The 21,643-nt window shown below is 40.6% G+C and overlaps 1 protein-coding gene across 10 annotated transcripts in view; it reads right to left on the minus strand.

The window, feature by feature from the left end:
- LOC116988304 (protein quaking-like) overlaps positions 1-21,643 on the minus strand; it is a 95,241-nt gene that overhangs the window by 38,897 nt on the left and 34,701 nt on the right. For all 10 annotated transcript variants that reach the window (XM_033044891.1, XM_033044893.1, XM_033044892.1 and 7 more), the window contains exons 3-4: positions 12,482-12,598; positions 4,474-4,617 (exon numbers count right to left, since the gene is read on the minus strand). In XM_033044891.1, the coding sequence (XP_032900782.1) occupies positions 4,474-4,617; positions 12,482-12,598 (261 nt within the window). The remainder of the gene's footprint in view (positions 1-4,473; positions 4,618-12,481; positions 12,599-21,643) is intronic.

The raw sequence follows: 21,643 nt of genomic DNA on the forward strand, positions 1-21,643 counted from the left end.
TTAAAACCAAAAATAAAATTTACAGCTAAATCCCCAGTCTAAATGTGCAACAGATGAAACTTGTGTAGCCATTCTTGAGCTTCAGCTAAATTACAGTTGATTGGAGCTTCTTCCAATCATTTAAGACATTAAAAAATTCTACAATTCATTATAATGCTCAGGATTAAATTGTAAAGTAAATTACTGGCCAGAATTTTTTAAAAGCCTGGAAATTTCAAGCAAACTCTCATCAAAAGCATAAACAAGGAACTGCAAACGCTGGTTTTCAAAAGAGAAAGTGTTGGAACAACACAGCAGATCAGGCAGCATCTCTGCAGAATATGGATCATGAATCTGACCCAAACGGGCATCTAGCCATTCCCTCCAGAGAAGCTGCCTAACACGCTGAGCTACTTACTCCAGCACTGTGTGTCATTTCTAATAGAAAGCAGATTGCTGCATCACCACTTATTATTATTATTACAAATACAGCCTGCAAGAGATTTTCAGTTTTGTATTTCTATCAATAACTACAGAATGAACTAGAAGCCATTATTTATGGAATGTTAAATTTCCCAAATTAAATAATTCAAGCTTGCTTTGATCAAGCATGAGGTGGCCGACTACTGTTTGGTCTTACTAATAAATAACAAGTAATAAAAATCAACATTCCCTTTGTATGTAAAAGCTCAAATAATAAACATTGATTTCAATGGTTAAACCACAGATGTCGTGATTATTTACATAAACTGCTTGAGTAACTCAGCGGGCCAGGCAGCATCTCTAGAGAATGTGCATAGGCGACGTTTTGGGCCGGGACCCTTCTTCAGACAGTTTGTGGCAGGGGTGAGATGTGGGGGCCAGGCGAGTAATAGGTGCTATACAGACATTAAAAAAATAATTGCACTAATATGACTGCACGTAAATATATTTATTTATTGCTCATATTCTATGTCGCTCTTCTAGGGAGATGCTAACTGCATTTCGTTGTCTCTGTACTGTACACTGCACAATGACAATAAAGTTTGAATCTGAAATGGGCTTTGGGAGGGAGGGGTTGATAGGCAGATGGGTTTTTGGTAGGCAGATGGGTTTTTGATAGGCAGATCGGTTTTTGATAGGCAGATGATTTTGTAAACCAACATCTGTAGTTCATTGTATCTCGTCTCATGATTATTTACATGTAAGTATAATACAACATTTGTAAAATTTAAGAAATGAGATTTCAAATAGATACTAGTCACTGCATTAGCCATTGAAAGGCATTTTTACTATGTGCAAGGCACAAGTGCTCCAAATGACACACAGTGCTGGAGTAAGTAGCTCAGCGTGTTAGGCAGCTTCTCTGGAGGGAATGGCTAGATGACCGTTTGGGTCAGATTCATGATCCATATTCTGCAGAGATGCTGCCTGATCTACTGTGTTGTTCCAACACTTTCTCTTTTGAAAACCAGCGTTTGCAGTTCCTTGTTTATGCTTTTGATGAGAGTTTGCTTGAAATTTCCAGGCTTTTAAAAAATTCTGGCCAGTAATTTACTTTACAATTTAATCCTGAGCATTATAATGAATTGTAGAATTTTTTAATGTCTTAAATGATTGGAAGAAGCTCCAATCAACTGTAATTTAGCTGAAGCTCAAGAATGGCTACACAAGTTTCATCTGTTGCACATTTAGACTGGGGATTTAGCTGTAAATTTTATTTTTGGTTTTAATTTGAAGCACCGTCGTTGTCAAATTGCTTCATTTCTTTCTTTCTTTCCCCACCCCCTATCAGTCTGAAGAAGGGTTTCGGCCCGAAACGTCGCCTATTTCCTTCGCTCCATAGATGCTGCTGCACCCGCTGAGTTCCTCCAGCAATTTTGTGTGCTCCAAATGAATATTGATTTCATCTGACATAATACTCCATTCTCAATAGTCTGTAACCTTGGAGTCTTTCCACAATGCTAACTGAAGAACAGCTAAATACACACCTGGCATCACTTAAAATTGTTGAGAGGATTTGCTTGCTGAGGGGAAAAGTATCAGTGAGTATTCTGCAGGCCTGGCACATGACCACCATTAAGTATTAATGCGCAGCTCAGTAGCAGATCTATTGTAAGTTCTGATTCAAACCAAAATAAAAAGCTCATGAATGAATGTACATTTAATTGTAGTGAAAAATTCAATCAATTTCACACTGTTGAATACGGAAAGATATTTTATTCATTGATGTGAGTAGATGATAATACAACCCTGTCTAATTTAAAAGAAAAAAAAAATCAGGTAGCGCTTCAGCTTTCATTAGGCATGTTAAAGTCCCTTTAAGAAATTCTGGTTCACTGTATTTAAGTTGCTCATTTACATTAACTCCACATGTAGAAAGAATGGGCCATAGCACCCCTTAAGTCAGAGCTGCTTTCTGTAAGATATGCCTTTAGACTGCTTTTCTGATCCATCCCCATAACCTCAAATCCCCATTTACCCAAAAGTCTGTTGATTTTAGTCTTGAATTTAGTCGAGAAATGAGTAACTACAGCCTTCAGAGAATGAAAATCCAAAAGATTAACAATGCCCAACAAAATAAATTATTGGAAAATTTTCAACTACAAGCCAAATTTTGGTTACCAATTCCCATAATATTTCAAAAGGTGTTTTGAGTATTCATTGGTGCGATTTGGAGATGGATTTGAACATAGATTTCTGTATGCAAAGTCTCAATGAATGAAACAAAGAATATTGAGTAAATCGGCTGGAGCTGTCTTGCTCAATAAATTGAAGGGATAACATTTTCCCAACATCAACATGCTAAGGGTCAGGAATGTAAGATAAATCACTTAGCTACAAGAGATATACCACTAGAGCTGTCCCCTACATAGCCACCACACACCTAAATAAATGAGGCCTCTATTGTTAACATTAACATACACTAACAAACGCTATAAATGTTTAAATAGCTAAAAGAAAATGTCAATATTAAAAATGCATACATTTTAGTAACCTTGTGCACTGCAGAGGAAAGGTGTGCCCTCTGAAGGGTCTCAACTTGAAATATGACCTATCTATGTTCACCAGAGATACTGCCCGACCTGCTCAGTTACTCCAACATATCCTTCTTCCACTATCCTGGATGGTGATTAGGGTGAGAGAGTGAAGAGTGGTTGGTTCTCCCCTCTGGATCATGCTGTCAATTTGAGAGTGGTGAGAACTGGCAGGCAGAGAGGGGGGCAGGCACAAAATGGCAAACATGTAGTATTGCGATTCTTCAACTGATTTTGCCACAAGATCAACATGGGGAGGAATACATTTATACATAATCTCACTCTTTGCAGCTTTCAAACCTTGTTGATGCACCTCAGAGGCTTGTTAAAATAAGTGAAGTTCAAGACTGGGCTCCTCATCATCTGCTCAAGGACAATTAGGAATTGACAATAAAAGCTGGGTTCCTGCATTGCTCAATCCAATAAATACTTTAAAATTATAAATGGTACATAATGTAGTCAGAAAGCAGGCATAGAGTGAAGTTTCATGCTGCTGAATGTGTGCCCAGGCGCCTGGCTTGTTCTTGATGTTGTCAGATTTATTTCACACCACAGCTTTCTTTCAGGCAACTAGGCAGTTCTTCAGTGCCCTAAATCTTATACATGATTGAGATATTCAATAAAGAACAGCCAGCTTCTGACCTGCTCACGCAGATATGACACATGGTTGGCGAAAGCAATTTCCAGGTCAGGTCAATTTTCTGTAGGATGTTAAGGTGAGTGGAGGTGGTGGGTAAAGTTGGGTGGCATGCCAATGATAACAAAGGGGAAAGGGGTCATATAATTGTCAGTGGTTGTCATATGTATGCAGGAAATGTTACTTGCAACTTCTATCCAAGGAAAGACATGGTCTAGGTCTCGCTGTATATGAGCGCAGTCTGTCATTGACCAAGACTGAAAATGATTGTCAGACATTCAGGATGAAGTATGGTCCTGACACGAAATATCACCTATCCATGTTCTCCAAAGATGCAGCCTGACCCGCCAATTTACTCCTGCACTGTGTTCATTCAAGGATGCTAATTTTAGTTTTGACTAACATTAATTGATGTAAAACCTGGTAGATGGAGTAATCCCAGGAAATAAATCCAACATCTAATGTATCAAACCGCCAACTGGTTTAAGCATCCATACCAGAAATATAGATAGCATTCAAGTACAAACTGCATAGGTCTAGAGTTAAAGTCTACGTAAATTAAAGTTCTTGTCTATTGTTTTAGACATGCAAGACAAATGAACAATTCACTCATTCCAATGATCAGCACTTCCCACGTTCTTAAATTAAAGAGGTTAAGATATCTACTCTCATCATTAAGATGCAACTTCACAACCATTCACAATTTAAACCCTCTGCTGATGTGTGTATAATAACAATAGCAAGTATGGAAAATCCAGAACTATTTTGAATTACATTTTGAACCCAAGAAAACTACAGCCTTTATGATCAACAGTCAACAGAAACAGCTGAGATACTTACTGCAGGCACCAGAAGTTTTTTGACCTCTTCTACAGCTCTTCGTAACTTCAGTTCTGCTCGGTCTTGAGTATCTTCAACAGTTATTAATACATGGAGGTCTTCATTCAGATGCTCCCAATTGGGTTTGCCTCGGTTTTGCTCTTCCTGTAAAGACAAGAAGCAGAATTATATAAAACATGCAAATAAATAATTAGGTCCAACTAGAGTCTGTGCCCATGCAAACCCCTTTCACTGCAGGACTTAATTACACTGTAAACCTATCCTCAAATCCCTTCTGAGGCTTTATTTATACAGAAGACGTTCATATCATTATACTTTTGTCAGGATCCAACAGCCAGAAAAACTGATTGAAACAAATTACTGGTGAAACATCAAGGGAATATGCAGCATTCATGTAGCACCATATCCGACGTCATAGATAAAACATTAAAAATGCCATCAGATTTGAATTGTTTCCTTGACTATTATCCTGAACAAACATTGTGGTGTAATTGATCAAGAGCACTAGAGATTTCTGGAAGTTATCCCAAATGCATGGAACCTATTCTGTTTGATCAGCAAACTAAAATCAAATTGTATGATTTCACAGCTTCTCATGTTAAAAGTACATCAGTGGAATTACCTGGCTACAAAGCACATAATCCTCCATCAGCGGTTGGCTAATGAATGAAAGAATCACCAAGATTTCAGATTCTCATTCACTGGAAACGGGTAAACACTACATTTTCCTCTAACACGGCTAAGCTGCAGTTACTTAAGTCAACTTTTAAAGACCATCCCACCATGGAAAAAATATTTAAGTCAGCAAAAGACCGGTTTCTCCTAGGATGTTCTTGAATAGACAGACCAATCTTTTACCATAAATACACAAATGCTATATTTTTCCATAACATTATAAAGTTAAGATTGCAGCATAAAAGGTAATTCCTCCCACGGAGACTGGGCCCACACAAGTAGAACTTGTGCATTATTTCTTGTAAATTGTTTTGAATGGGATCATTTACCATAATACAATGGCCACTTGTTTTAAATAAAACAATAACCAATACCTTTTGTATAGACGCAAACATAAAGAATACTGAAAACATGCAAGGGGCTCAAATGTGTAGGAAGAAACTGCAGATGTGGTTTACACCAAAGATAGAAAATGCTGGAGTAATTCAGCGGGATAGGCAGCATCTCTGGAGAAAAGGAATATGTGATGGGAGAAGGAGATGGAGGAATTTCTTTAGTCAGAGAATGGTGAATATGTGGAATTCATTGCCACAGAAGGCTGTGGAGGCCAAGTCAATGGATATATTTAAGGCAGAGATGGATAGATTCTTGATGTCAGGTGTCAGGGGTTATGGGGAGAAGGCAAGAGAATGGGGTTGTCAGATAGACCAGCCATGATTGAATGGTGGAGTGGTTTTGATGGGCTGAATGGCCTTATTCTGCTCCAAACACTAATGAACATCTGAAGTTAATCAGAGTATATCCATATCTGGACATCTGTGTGCACCAAGCCGAAAGCGGGAGTGTATGACACTTAAAACAGCACCACCTTAAAAAAAAAAATCCATCCTACTGCCAGATTTGAGCTAAGTCCTGTACCTATGTAGGACGGAAAGCTACAAGTTAGTTGAAGCTATGGTTTAATGGAGTGTACACTCACTGCCTGTAGTGTTCCACACATGTCCCAAATTATTCAAGTGCAGCCAGATGGTAAATTGAATGCTAAAACTCTTGCATAAGCTAAAAAAAAATCAATTATACCACTTGTGTACTCACTGACTAGCCCACTACTTCAGCTTTGTGTTCTTGCTAATTCATTGACAGAAGCCAAATACATTGAGGTGTGGATATGTTGAAACAAATTGTATAGCTGTTATTCTGCTAAACTGCAAGGGGGGGGAAATCGCAGCAAAAGAGTTTATTGAATCCTTTTATAAATTCCACCAGCCTTCAAAAACCTGTGACCTTTCCATCTATCCATCAGCACTGAAACTGCCGGTGGGACGTGCGTTAAAGCAGCGAAACAAAAAAAAATGGGCAGTGCAAGAATGAGATGCAATTTCAGGATGCAAATAAATCTCTGAAATACAATATAGAATACAGCACAAGAAAATGCACTTCAGCCCACCCTATCTGCACTGAACCCGATGCCAATATAATCTCTTTCACATAATCGTTATCCCTCCATTCATCCAAAAGCCTCTTAAATACCACTATCGCCTCTGTCTCAACCACCAACCTGCAGCCTGTTCTAGGCACTCACCACCCGCTGTGTAAAAAAAAAAAATTGCCTTCTAGTATTTGATTTTTTCACTCCTGGGAAAAACGTTCTGTCTATCCTAGCTATTTCTCATGTAATTTTGTATACTTCTACCAGGTCTCTCCGCAACCTCCAGCGTTCCAGGGAAAACAATCCAAGTCAGTCCAACCTCTCCCTGTAGCTAATAGACCCTAATCCAGGTATCATTCTGATAAACCACCTCTGCACCCTCTCCAATGCCCCCACACCCTTCCTGTAATGGGGCAACCAAAACTGCACACAAAACTCCAAATGCAGCCTAACCAAAGTGGTGTAAGTCTGCACCATGACATAATATACAAATATAGATGTCATGTTTCAGTGAAAAAAAAGTTTCAAATATTTGGAAACTGTTTTCAGAAACTCCACAGATTTAACCCTATAATTAAAAATGAATGTCGCAGCCCAAGTTAATAATCTGCTCAGACCCTAGTTCAATAAAGTTTGGAATATATAAAGTCAACAGAAGAGGCGATCAATGATACGTATGGGATGCAAATAGAATATTGATGGGGACAGAATGACAATGAAGAAATTGAGTGCAACATGGTAGAGAAGAAATTGGATGTCAGTTGAAGTCAGAGCTAGCGGAATCAGGAAAATCTGGCTCCTCAAATAATTACCTGTTGAAGAGGCAACAGTGGACTGCTCTCACACAATAGAACTAAGCCTTGTGCCTCTGAGCAATACCAAAGATATACATGTAAATGAAGGAACCAAGACCGGAATCCATTAGCACCTCAGATATAACCACATATGCAGAGAAAAAGTCATTATAACTAATACATTAAATGAAATGAGGAGGAATAAAGTAATCAGTCACAGCCTTAATGTGCTCCATTTTCAGGCACATTTAAATTAAAGGAAAAACTGAAGAAACATTAACCAGTTACTTAGCTCCTTTTTTTTTTTAGCTCTAGGACCTATTCAGTCTCTTACAAAGGAACAATTTATAAATCAGGGCTGGGTTATTCAATCAAAATTGCAAAATGTCACAGCTGGTGCACATAAAACCCAAAAGTGTTTGAAATAGATAGCTAACTGCAGTGGACCCATTACCAAATGGGAGCTTCAAGCAAACAACACTGCGAGAATAAACCTAATGCACTTGAGCATTGTGCCCAGTTCTCTGCATCACGCTGTAGGAAGGTCATATATTTGGAAAGGATACAAAAATGTGAATGAATTCAGGGAATAGCTACAAATATAGGACAAGGTTGTGGCTGTTCCACGTAGAACAGAAATAACTCTTAAACAGTTAACTTCATGAAGAGTTAAGATAAATACATTTTCCAATGGCAGAGGGCAATTCAATGTGACTGACTACATTACGGGGAATAAGAGGATTTATTTTAGAGAAAGGAAACGTGCCACTCAAAAGTAAATACTAGATATTTAAGAATTTTATTTCACAGGGAATGAAGCTAACTGGGCTGCATGGATTCAAAGGACTAAATTGATTATTTTATGCAATGTTATTCTACCATTTGTTGCAGACTGATCCAGAACATTAGATGCATAGGATTCACAGTGACTAGGTGGTATGGATTCTAAAGTTCTGGCTGGAGGTCAGACCCCAGTGGTGTACTACAGGGTTCACTGCTGGAAAATCTGGCTTGTGATGTATATAAAGACTCGGATGACCATATTGATGGGTTGATCTGTAAATTTGCAGGCAACAAAAATTAAGTTACATTGCAATTGTAGTAATTGCTGGTTAGGCCACATTTCTAGTATTGAGTCTGAAGAAGGGTTTCGGCCCGAAACGTCGCCTATTTCCTTCGCTCCATAGATGCTGCTGCACCCGCTGAGTTTCCCCAGCAATTTTGTGTACCTTTCTAGTATTGGGTACTGATTTGGTCAAGAAAGAGTCTTTGGAGGGCACAAAATGGATTTCCCAGGACGCTGTCTGGAATAGAGGTAATTAGCTACATGTAGTGGCTGTACAAACTTGGGTTGGTTTCTCCAGAGAATTGGCAGGCATGGGAAGATCGAACACAAGTTTATAAAATGAGAAGCATGAATAGGGGAAGAGTCAGAACCTTTAACTGGGGGAAAATGTCAAATACTAAAAGCACAGATCTGAGGACAGAGGGGGGAAAGTTTAAAGGTCAGAATGGAACATACACTGCCTGAGGCGGTGGTGGAAGCAGATGTGGAATTTAACAAGCTTTTAGATGCACATAACTATGCAGTGAATGAACTGATATGGGTCACATGTATAGGCGGGATTAGTTTAATTTGGCATCATGTTCAGAGACATTGAGACAAAGGATTTGTTCCTGCGCTGTACTGTTTGTGTACTATGCTCTAATTCAATGAAGGATGTGTACATCGCATGGCAGTTGCCTATGTTTAATTACATTGCATCTTATTAAAAATTCGTGGAATTAATTTACAGAGCACATGGCTCGACAAGAGCAATGAGCATAAACTAGGCAAAACGGATGCTAAAAATACCAATGCCTTTTTTGATTCACATAATCAAACACTTTTCTCACTATCTACATTGTTAGACTTGCTGATGGCTGTAAGTACATTAAAATCTTATGGTGCTGCAATGCTTTTATTGCCAGAAGACGAGTTGGCAGATCTTGTCATTTATTACCAAGTGCTGCCAAAACATTTGACAGAAGCAAAAGATTCAGAAAAATGCAATATCTCCCTTTTAAATAAATGGATTACTCTTTGTTCCACAAAAGGTGAGACTGCATTTAACTTCTACCTTCAAAGAAAACTCTGAGCAAGCACAAATAACATTGCTGAAATTTTAACCATGACAGTGCAGTTCAAAGCACACCATTACAGTTCTTAAATAAAATTGTAAGAATCACAGGGCCACGTCATCATATTGAACTTAATGCCTGCTTTTAGAAGGTCCCTGGCAGAAAGGAATAGGCAGCTCAGGGACGCGCGCACCCCTGTGCTTTACTTCAAAAAGGATTTAAATTTGGAAACTTCAATAGCTCCAACCCAGTTAAAATCATTCCATTAATATCAACGAGTTTAGACGCACAAATTAGTTGATTTTGCCAATTTGTTTTTAGAGAACAATACAACTCTTGCCTGTAAACTCTTGGGTCCATGCCAACCATCTTAGGCTTACCCAAATCAACTGTTTGGAACATCATTAAGAAGAAAGAGAGCACTGGTGAGCTTACTAATCGCAAAGGGACTGGCAGACCAAGGAAGACCTCCACAGCCGACAGAAGAATTCTCTCTATAATAAAGAAAAATCCCTAAACACCTGTCTGACAGATCAGAAATACTCTTCAGGAGACAGGTGTGTATTTGTCAATGACCACTGTCCACAGAAGACTTCATGAACAGAAATAGAGGCTATATTGCAAGATGCAAACCACTGGTTAGCTGCAAAAATAGGATGGCCGGGTTGCAGTTTGCCAAGAAGTACTTAAAAGCGCAACCACAGTTCTGGAAAAAGGTCTTGTGGACAGATTAGACAAAGATTAACTTATATCAGAGTGATGACAAGAGCAAAGTATGGAGGAGAGAAGGAACTGCCCAAGATCCATAGCATACCACCTCATCTGTGAAACAGTGGTAGGGGTGTTATGGCCTGGGCATGTATAACTGCTGAAGATACTGGCTCACTTATCTTCATTAATGATACAACTGCTGATGGTAGTAGCATAATGAATTCTGAAGTGTATAGACACATCCTACCTGCTCAACAAATGCCTCAAAACACATTGGCCAGCGGTTCATTCTACACCAAAACAATGATCTCAAACATACTGCTAAAGCAACCAAGGAGTTTTTCAAAGCTAAAAAATGGTCAATTCTTGAGTGGCCAAGTTAATCACCCGACCTGAACCCAATTGAGCATGCCTTTTATATACTGAAGAGAAAACTGAAGGGGACTAGCCCCCAAAACAAGCATAAGCTAAAGATGGCTGCAATACATCTAGCAACTGGTGATGTCCATGAATCGCAGACTTTAAGCAATCATTGCATGCAAAGAATATGCAACAAAATACTAAACATGACTACTTTCATTTACATGACATTGCTGTGTCCCAAACATTATGGTGCCCTATATAAACACTGCTGCAATTTCTACATGAAACCAAAATGTATAAAAATGGCCTTTATTAAAATCTGACAATGTGCATTTTTACCACATGTGACTTTTTTCTATTACAAATCTCAAATTGTGGAGTACAGATGCAAATAAATAAATGATGGGTCTTTGTCCCAAACATGAAGGGCACTATCTTTCTGCAACACCTTAATCGTCCAAACAACCATCTCCATCACAGGAGCCAAACTATCAACTGACATCTATTATAAACCCTTGTGTTCAAGAAGGAACTGCAGATGCTGGAAAATCGAAGGTACACAAAAAAGCTGGAGAAACTCAGCGGGTGCAGCAGCATCTATGGAGCGAAGGAAATAGGCAACTTTTCGGGCCGAAACCCTTCTTCAGCTCACTGAGTCCGACAGCTATCTCGACTACACTTCTTCCCACCCTGCTTCCTGTAAAGACTATCCCCTACACCTAATTCCTCCGTCTACGCTGCATCTGCGCCCAAGATGAGGTGTTCCATACCAGGTTATCGAAGATGTCCTCATTCTTTAGGAAACAGGGTTCCCCTCCCATTATACATGAGGCCCTAACTAGGGTCTCCTCGACATCTCGCAGCTCTGCTCTTGCTCCCCCCCCCCCCCCCCCCCCCATTCGTAACAGGGGCAGAATCCCCCTTGTCCTCACCTTCCACCCCATCAGCTGTCGCATACTGCACATAATCCTCCGACATTTTTGCCACCTCCAAAGGGATCCCACCACTTGCCACCTCTGCCCATCTCCACCCCTTTCTGCAGAGACCGTACCCTCCGCAACTCGCCCCTTCCAACCCAAGCTACCCCCTCCCCAGCTACTTTTCTCTGCAACCACAGGAGATGCAACACTTGTCCCTATACCTCCCCATTCGACTCCGTCCAAGGACCCAGACAGTCTTTTCAGGTGAGGCAGAGGTTCACTTGCACCTCTTTCAATCTCACCTACTTTATCCGCTGTTGCAGGTGTGGACTCCTGTTTCTCGGCGAGACCAAGCGCAGGCTCGGCGATAGTTTCGCTGAACACCTCCGCTCAGTCCGCCTAAATCTACCTGATCTCCCGATTGCTAAACACTAACTCCCCCTCCCATTTTCACACTGATCTCTCTGTCCTGGGCCTCCTCCATTGTCAGAGTGAGGCCCAGCGCAAATTGGAGGAACAGCACCTCATATTTCACTTGGGCAGCTTACACCCCAGCAGTATGAACATTGACCTCTCACTTCAAGTAACACTTGTTTTCCCTCTCTCCATCCACTCCCCTTTCCCAGATCTCCGACCTGTCTTACCGTCTCCCAACTACATTATCTCTGTTTGCTTTGTTGTTACCTTCTCTCAATGATCTATTCTACATTTTCCTTGATCTCCATTTTCTTTTACTTTATACTTCCTTATCTATGCATTTCCCACTCCCCTGACATCAGTCTGAAGAAAAGTCTCGACCCAAAACGTCACCCATTCCCTCTCTCCAGACATGCTGCCTGTCCCGCTGAGTTACTCCAGCATTGTCTACATTCACCTAAATCCTTGTTCAAGTGAGATTACTATGGCCCACGATAGATGGCAACTCCCCTCGACCATTAAAACTCAAATCAAATAATTTAATCTTTGACACCTCCAGCCGTAATGTTTAATCTTACCTTCTTCTTGTCTCTCATTGAACTTTTTCCTCTCACCATGATCTTGCACCCAGTCTCTGCTTCCAGTTGTTTTGCAGTGAGTCCTCTTGGGCCAAGAATTCTGCCCACAAAGTTAAACTGAGGAAGAAAGAAAAGACCACGTCAGATTACAGGAATGCAATTAAGTTTGATTACTTCAGTACTGCTCACTTCACACAAATATGCAATACTTTCCATAGGTTTGCTAGCAAAATACACTAGATCCTTGTTTGTAACATATTTTCAACTAAGTACTCCATTCCAAAAAACACTTATCACGGCCTTATCTACAGTTATGCACTTGACCCATTTCAATTAATTTTCTAAATAGATCTTTGGAATCCCTACATAAAAAGCTTTCATATTTTCCTACATGGCAGGGAAAAAAAGAGGGTTGATGTAACATGTTCAATAATACAGACTAGTGTAAACTAAACAAGCAGTGATCTGGTGCATAAATTGTAAGAAATGGTCAGCAACCAATTATACAATACTAGGACTGCTATATTAACTACCAGGTTAAGGAGGTATAAATTAAGCAGGGAGAACTATGTAAGAGGGAGAAATTCTCAAGAATGAACTGCAGATGCTGGTTTAAACCGAAGATAGACACAAAAAGCTGGAGTAACTCAGCGGGACAGGCAGCATCTCTGGAGAGAAGGAATGGGTGACGTTTCGGGTCTGAAGAAGGGTCTCGACCCGAAACATCACCTATTCCTTCTCTCCAGTGATGCTGCCTGTCCCGCTGAGTTACTCCAGCTTTGTGTCTATCTACGAGGGAGAAGTTAGCTGTGAAAGATTGGAAAAATACATTATCAACATATTAGTCTTTTGCTAGGTTGTTCTTTGGGATCAAGGATGACTTCCACTTTGATTTTGTGCATTCAAAAGGAGCTAATGAGACCAATGTGGAAACTACTGACTCTCTCAGATAGTGGAGGTGATGTTTGATGAGTCGAATGGGAAATAATTTATAAAACTGTACGCCTTCAACCTTTTTTACAGAACTTCTGTATGCTCATGATGCATGGCTTCAAGTTTCTCAATATTGTCCCATACTGCTTCTCCATTTTGAAGAGTAAGAGGGATCTTACACTTATCAAAGCTCAGATTTTTATGGCCTCTTGTCTTCTGGCAGACTAACTTGCCCCTTTCAGCTTGCATTTCCTCCCTTAGCTTTAGTTCATATTCATACAAGGCCATTACACAAGCAGACCCAGTCTCTCACAAATCAAAACCAATATTTTAATTTTTGTGAAGAGATACAATGCAAAAATTATCCAAGATACCATAACAAAAAGTAGATCATCAGGATACCTTGGTGACAATTCCATCATCCCCCTTCCCCAGACACATTTGAAACAAAGCAAACAAAACCAGTTCTTAATAAAAGCAAAATTAAAAGTGTACAATTATCAATAAGCAAAGTTTAGAATGTAATAACGCCAGTCACTGCCTCCACCCACAAGCAGATGTTCAATTATGATCACATATTTCTATCATGCGAATCTCGCGGTCTTTAATTTGCTCAAGAAATTGGATCTCCTGGATTAAAGCCTCAGCTGGTTTAACAACATGTGGGGACACAAAGAATCGTGTTCATAAACAAATGCTTTCACAACGTTCAAGCAGATTTGCTGTAGGCCAAAAATATTGCAACTAAATATGAACATGGGATTCTACAAACAATTATCCAGCTATCTATTACTTGGTGTCCAAACATTACACGCCTGCTTTTAGAAACTGGCTTTGTTTCCATGTTCATTCCTATCCAGTTGTACAGACCTGTCTCGGAACAGATTGATTGGAAGATACATCATGGAAACATGCCCTTCAACCCACCAAGTCCATGGCAACCACTGACCACTGATCACTAGTTCTCTGTCACCCTACTTCGACATCCGTTCCCTGCACACCAGCGGCCAATTTACAGAGGCCAATTAACCTACAAACCCGCACTTTCTTACGATGTGGAAGGAAACTGGTGCACCTGGAGGATGTGTAAACATTTAGACAGGTACATTAAAAAGTTGAGGGAAATGGGCCTAACATAGACAAATTAAATGGTCATCTAGGTTGGCACGGACAAGTTGGGCCGAAATAACCAGTTTCCATGCTGTCTTATCTATGACTTTTCTATGTGGCATCTTTCCTTTCAGCATTCCCATAGGGACTGTCCCCTCCACAGTGCTTTGGTTCATTCTTTCATCACCTGCAATGGGCATCATCTCCTAAGTCAACTCTGCACGGATGTTGTCTCACCAGCAGAGTATCTCCAGCATTCACTTTATTTTGAAGTTCCACATTGTTTTTCAACAAAAACACTGAATTGGATTTGAGATAAATTAAATTAAGCAGACACTTCATCATAGTGATCAGTTAGTGTATGAAAGGACGGGTTTAATATGTGTGAATCAGACGTAGAACAGCAAAGGCTAATAAATTAACACATTAAGAATACTACAAAAAGTAAAGCTTTGGAACAAGTTCAGACAAAATTATGATTTACAGCGCACACGGCATGTTGCGAGGGCAATAAACAAATGCTAACATTACAGGTAGCTATTTATAAATTATGACCTACTTTAGATACCCAACCCAAAACACCTTCCACAAATGCTCCATGTAAATTGAACCTGTATCTGCTCACAGTAGATGCACAGATGAAAGTAAACTACAAGATGCCTTTGAATATTTGCTATGCATTAAATCCAGTAAACAATTCAAGATAAGATCAACTCAAATGTTTCCTTCTTGTGTATAGATGAGCTATGGTCACACTGATGCAATGGAGGATACAGACAATGTGTGGCAATGACAATTTCCACATTGCTATCACCCTTCAGTTGAAGCCAAACTCATGTGGAAAATATTGAATTGCTAAATAATACCAATCAGTCTTTAGTCCACAAATTCATATTTTTCATAGATGCCATGACATCATCTGCCCTTCCGACCCTTTTAAAAAGTCTTGACCATGGTTTTGGAAAATGAAAGAGCACATTTCAAAAGAGACAGCAGCTTAGGATGCATGCCAAATAGTGCATCCAAAATTGAACAATACACAAGCTCAAATTGCAGAAATGTACAGAGTTAAATGTTTGAGCACTGGTGGAGTCAGGGCAGGGTGAATGTGAACAAAGAACTGAATCCGTGCAGATCTAAGGCAAAGGTCTTGGATAAATGACTTAATGAATTGAAGTTTAGCAGGATGCAATATTGAAGGTCAGCTGTGAAAAGGATTGGCTGTCCATTGGTAAATCCGGGGAAGTATTCAACTTTTCCACTGTTTGACTCTTGGCTCTGTCCTTTTGAAAAGCTTTCTCGTTGAAGGAAAGAATTGGATCAAAATAAAATGCCAGAAAAAGTGTAGCTAAATGCTAATGCACTGTCTTTTGGCAAGGCAGAGGTTGAAGTCCGAAAGTAGGGAAGATTGCATTACCACAATAACATGTAAAATAATGACATGGATATTACAATTCATGCAATATGCACACATTACAATGGGGCAAATTTATTGCAAACCACATTCATTGGTACAAAATGCTCTTAAACTTATTATAGAGTATAAAGCAAAGAGGTGCAAGATTAAAAATATGCACATTTAGAACAAGCTGTCTAATCCAATATATTTTGCATCATATGATCATTAACGTTAAATACACCACACGCATTTTGCCGAGGGAGGCTCCGAAACAAGCATTTAAAGCTTAGTATAATTACTCACACTTGCAAAAGGCATAGACACCACACACAACCTTCAGCACCACACCTTTTGCCACCCACATATTCATATCCATTTCATATTTTACATGTTATTATGGTAATGCAATCTTCCCTACTTTCAGACTTCTACCTCTGCCTTGCCAAAAGGCAGTGCATTAACATTTAGCTGCCACTTTTTCTGGCATTTTATTTTGATCAAGTTCTTTCCTTCAACAAGCAAGCTTTTCAAAAGGACAGAGTCGAGATTCATACAGTGCAGTGTCTATATTCTGTTATGTTGAAAACACGTGCAATTTTGTTTGGAAGTGTACAGAAACATCAATTTTCTGTTTGATCTTTTATCTTTACCATCAGCTTAAATGGAGCTCATACATACTTTGACAATCATAAGTCCAGGATGATATTGCATTAGGCTATCAAATATATAACACATTGCTGTGTCGGGACATGTGAACGCCCTTTCTCGGCCAAATGGAAGTATTTGTATTTCATTTGCAATGAGCAAGTTGGCTGTACATTTGCAAGTTCAAAGCTAACTTCAAAGGCCAGACAATGTAATGATTAATATTTTTTCCATGTAAACATTTGTATGTTCAAAATAAATTGCCTTGAATATAAAAATGCTGATATTGGCCTTCCATTTCTTAGTTACTATGAAACTTTCTTCTAAAACCATAAACATAGAAACATAGAAATTAGGTGCAGGAGTAGGCCATTCGGCCCTTCGAGCCTGCACCGCCATTCAATATGATCATGGCTGATCATCCAACTCAGTATCCCGTACCTGCCTTCTCTCCATACCCTCTGATCCCCTTAGCCACAAGGGCCACATCTAACTCCCTCTTAAATATAGCCAATGAACTGGCCTCGACTACCCTCTGTGGCAGGGAGTTCCAGAGATTCACCACTCTCTGTGTGAAAAAAGTTCTTCTCATCTCGGTTTTAAAGGATTTCCCCCTTATCCTTAAGCTGTGACCCCTTGTCCTGGACTTCCCCAACATCGGGAGCAATCTTCCTGCATCTAGCCTAGCCTTAAGAATTTTGTGAGTTTCTATAAGATCCCCTCTCAATCTCGTAAATTCTAGAGAGTATAAACCAAGTCTATCCAAACCTTTGAGGACACTTGTCAGTAAGCAATCGATTCTGACATGGGTGGGATAGTTGAAGTGCTGAGCCACCGGGAGATCAGGTTGGTTATTGCGAACTGAGCGGAGGTGTTGGGCGAAGCGATCGCCAAGCCTATGCTTGGTCTCACCGATCTAGGGCAGCTGACACCTAGAGCAGCGGATACAACAGATGAGGTTGGAGGAGGTGCAGGACTCTGCTTGGGTCCTTGAATGGAGTCAAGGGGGGAGGTAAAGCGACAAGTGTAGCATTTCCTGCAGGTGCAAGGGAAAGTGCCAGGAGAGGGGGTGGTTTGGGTGGGAAGGGACGAATTGACCAGGGAGTTACGGAGGGAGCAGTCTCTGCAGAAAGCCGACAGGGGAGGAGATGGAAAGATGTGGTCGGTGGTGGGATCCCGTTGGGAGACAAAGCTGGAGAAAATCAGCGGGTGAGGCAGCATCTATAGAGCAAAGGAATAGGTGACGTTTCGGGTCGAGACCCTTCTTCAGACTGATGTCGGGTGGGAGGGGTTTGGGGGGGGGGGGGGAGACGGGAAAAAGAAAGGAAGAAGCAGAGACAGTAGGCTGTGGGAGAGCTGAGAATGGGAGGGGAAGGAGGGAGAAAGCAAGGACTACCTGAAATTGGAGAAGCCAATGTTCATACCGCTGTGGTGTAAACTACCCAAGCAAAATATGAGGTGCTGTTCCTTGCTCTGGCCATGGAGGAAGATCAGGACAGACAGGTCAGATTCGGAATGGGAGGGGGAGTTGAAGTGCTGAGCCACCGGGAGATCAGGTTGGTTATTGCGAACTGAGTGGAGGTGTTGTGCAAAGCGATCGCCAAACCTGCGCTTGGTCTCACCGAGGTTGATCATACGCTGAATAATCCAACAAGATTTGTGTTTGGAATTGGAAAGATATAATAGAAATTGCATTCATTGCAACATCTAAAAAGAGATGAGATACTGTATTGTAATCTTGTGCATTGTGGTATATATCATGTCTTGATTGGTGAATATATTTAGTTTGCAACTTTATTTGATGCAGAAATAATATGTGAATGCTTCATTGACCATAATTCCAACTGGTAACTACACACTTCATCCGAGCACATTATCGCACGCGTCATGCAATCCGTCTTAAATGACCACCTAAACTGTCATTTGGCAATCTAAAAAGCTGCCGAGGTTGCCCGGCTGGCAACAGGGAAAAAAAGAGACCTGAACTACAACAGAATGCAGGCACTCGGGAAAAGAGGATTTACAAAGAATAAAGCTAAAGTTTCTGATCGAGGGGTGACGGAATACAAGAGCAAGAGGACGCCCATTTTGGTACATCCAATGGCAAAGCGGTATCTATTAAATTACTAAGAGCTGGGTATTCTCAATATTCAGAGCCCTTGGCCTTCTAGTGCACAAGTCACCGAAGCTGTCACAGCAAGCAATTAGGAGGACAAATGCAACATTAGCATTATTACAAAAAGAGATTTGAGTCTAATTGCACAAGTCCTTAGCGATTCCACACCTAAAGTAGCATGTGCAGTTTTGGTCTGCCATTGAAATATGCAGTAAAGATTCACAAAACTAATTCCAGACGTGAACCATGATTGCATTGTCAAGTTTACAAACATGAGGGGAGATCTTATTGAAATTTACAGAATTCTTAAAGGGGATGACAGAGTAGATACTGAAGGGGAATGTTTCCCCAGACTGAAACAAGACTAGGGACACAGTTTTTGAGTAGATGCCACTTAGGAATGAAGGGAGCCGTGGTAAGGTTAACAAGATGTGGTTACAGTGAACATAGAACAGTACAGCACTACAGTTTTCTGCCCCATATGGCAGAGTTGTAGTGCATATTCAAAAATGAAATTTCAAGGCAATAAGGCAAAAGAAATGGGGACGGTCCTGGAAAACAACAAAGGGCAGGGATGGACAATGAGCTGTGTTACTGAATGGAAGAGCAGACTTGAAGGGCTGTATTGTACTATTTCTCACATTTCTTCAAACTGTATCATTGGAATTTTCTGCCCCTCTATCTACAAAGGATTGAGTGCTTAGTCAGAATACTATTTTGTTTCTAAAGAGATCAAGGCATGCAAGAGTCAGTTGGAGAAATTAGATTAGAGAGAGAGAATCAAGCTTTCTGATCAACACAGCAAGCTCCACTGGTAAATTTCCTGCTTTTGCTTCTACTTCCATTTAGGAACAAACAGCATTTATCTCAACGAGTTCTAAGTTTGCCATGCCAGAGCTTTACTTCCGTCACCTCCATCTCTGTGCCACCTTCTATGGGAAGGAGTCCTCACCTCCCAGTGAGGACCCGTTCTCCCGTCTCCAACCTTCCTCCTCCTCTTGGACAGCCATCTACCCTCTCTGGACCTTTTTCTCTCTTGACTTCTCTACTCCCCGGACATACTCTAATCTCACCTCCAGAGATGCTGCCTGACCCGCTAGTTACTCCAGCACTTTGTGTCTATCTTTAGCATTTTGTTGTCATGCCACTTTGCAGTTTGCAAATGTGCATGGATGAGCAGGGAAATGAATGCCAGTTTTAATGAACCCCCACTTCCCTGCAGAGTATACAGTTTTCCAGCCTCCAATGTAATCGTCACGAACCAGTGGACAGACTCCCACAAAAGAAAAAATCCACATGCTTAGTTGCAGAAAATACAAATGAGATTTTATATTTTTTAATTAAAATAACATATTTAAGCATCTACAGTAAACTTGTACTTTAAATTTGGCAATTTAGATCATTATTAACACATCTGGACAAAATGTACTTCCCTGTGTGCCAACTAAAAGTGCAACGTGATTGCTTGCTCACCCTGCTTAAGGATATGTGTAGGAAGGAACTGCAGATGCTGGTTTACAAACAGAGTCTGAAGAAAGGCCTCGACCCGAAACGTCACACATTCCTACAGCATTACTCCAACATTTTGTGTCTGCTTGAGGATATCTCTGATGTCAGGGATAGCCCCAAACTGGCCCACGGCCAATAAATCACCAAAGAGGAGAAGTTCAGAAAACCTGCAAACAACTTCCAAAGATGGTGCCGTGTATCACTGGTTTACTGCTTAGTGAACAATCCAGATCATCTCTTCCTAGTCCAGATACTGCTTGGGTTGAGTGCTTACGTCTTTTTCCATGAAAATTTAAAAGCTGGAGTGAAAGTATGAACATTTACAAAGATGAAACATCCAAAGATTTTGTTACAACCTCCTACCCCTAGCATTAGGATGCCTAAGTGACACCACCCAAGTGGCACCAGGTTTAGGGTAAAATATTGCACTCAGCACAGCCTGCATGCCATCCAGAGCCACCAAAGGTGTTTTTCTCAAGACCATTTCACATGATAAAAAGACAGTAAATCAGTCACAAACCTAGCACAAAGGCAATAGGAATTCAAAAATTCCAGTTTTGTAACATCCCCAATGTAAACGGTCAGGAATATTCAAAGAATGCAAGTTACTCTAAGGCTCATTGTTTAACACGTTATCAATGGGAAGAGACAAAAAGATCATTTCCCTTTATACACTCCCTTAGCCACAAAACAGCAAACAGGTGACCACTTGAGGGTAATACTACTTACATACATTTTAGTTTTGGCTCCAACACTGACTTGATCGATAATTTCAAATCAAACAGAACTTAATCGCACATACCATTTACACTCTGGGGAACTGATCAAGAATAATCTATGCCCTCTACCTCAAATGATCATGAAATCCAACAGCAAAGACAGGTTGCGCTGACCAGTTTGCTTAAAGTTCAGAGATACAGTACAGAAACAGGTATTTCAGCCCACCGAGCCACACTAATCATTGATCACCCATTAAAACTAGGTCCACATTATCCCACTTTCTCCTTCACTGCCAACACACTAGGGGCAAGTTAGAGGTAAATTAACCTACAAATCAGCATGTCTTTTGGACGTGGAAGGAAACCGGAACACCTGGAGGAAACCCACACGGTCACTGAAAGTGTAAACACCATACAGACAGCACCTAAAGTTAGGATCAAACCAGTCTCTGGCACTGCGAGGCAGCGGCTCTACCCGATGTGCCATTGTGCAGCCCAGCAGTGTTATTTGACTAAACATAGATACATAGAAAATAGGTGCAGGAGTAGGCCATTCGGCCCTTCGAGCCTGCACCGCCATTCAATATGATCATGGCTGATCATCCAACTCAGTATCCCGTACCTGCCTTCTCTCCATACCCCCTGATCCCTTTAGCCACAAGGGCCACATCTAACTCCCTCTTAAATATAGCCAATGAACTGGCCTCAACTACCCTCTGTGGCAGAGAGTT

The sequence above is a fragment of the Amblyraja radiata genome, chromosome 27 (genome assembly GCF_010909765.2).
Source record: "Amblyraja radiata isolate CabotCenter1 chromosome 27, sAmbRad1.1.pri, whole genome shotgun sequence".
Classification (NCBI taxonomy): Eukaryota; Metazoa; Chordata; class Chondrichthyes; order Rajiformes; family Rajidae; genus Amblyraja; species Amblyraja radiata.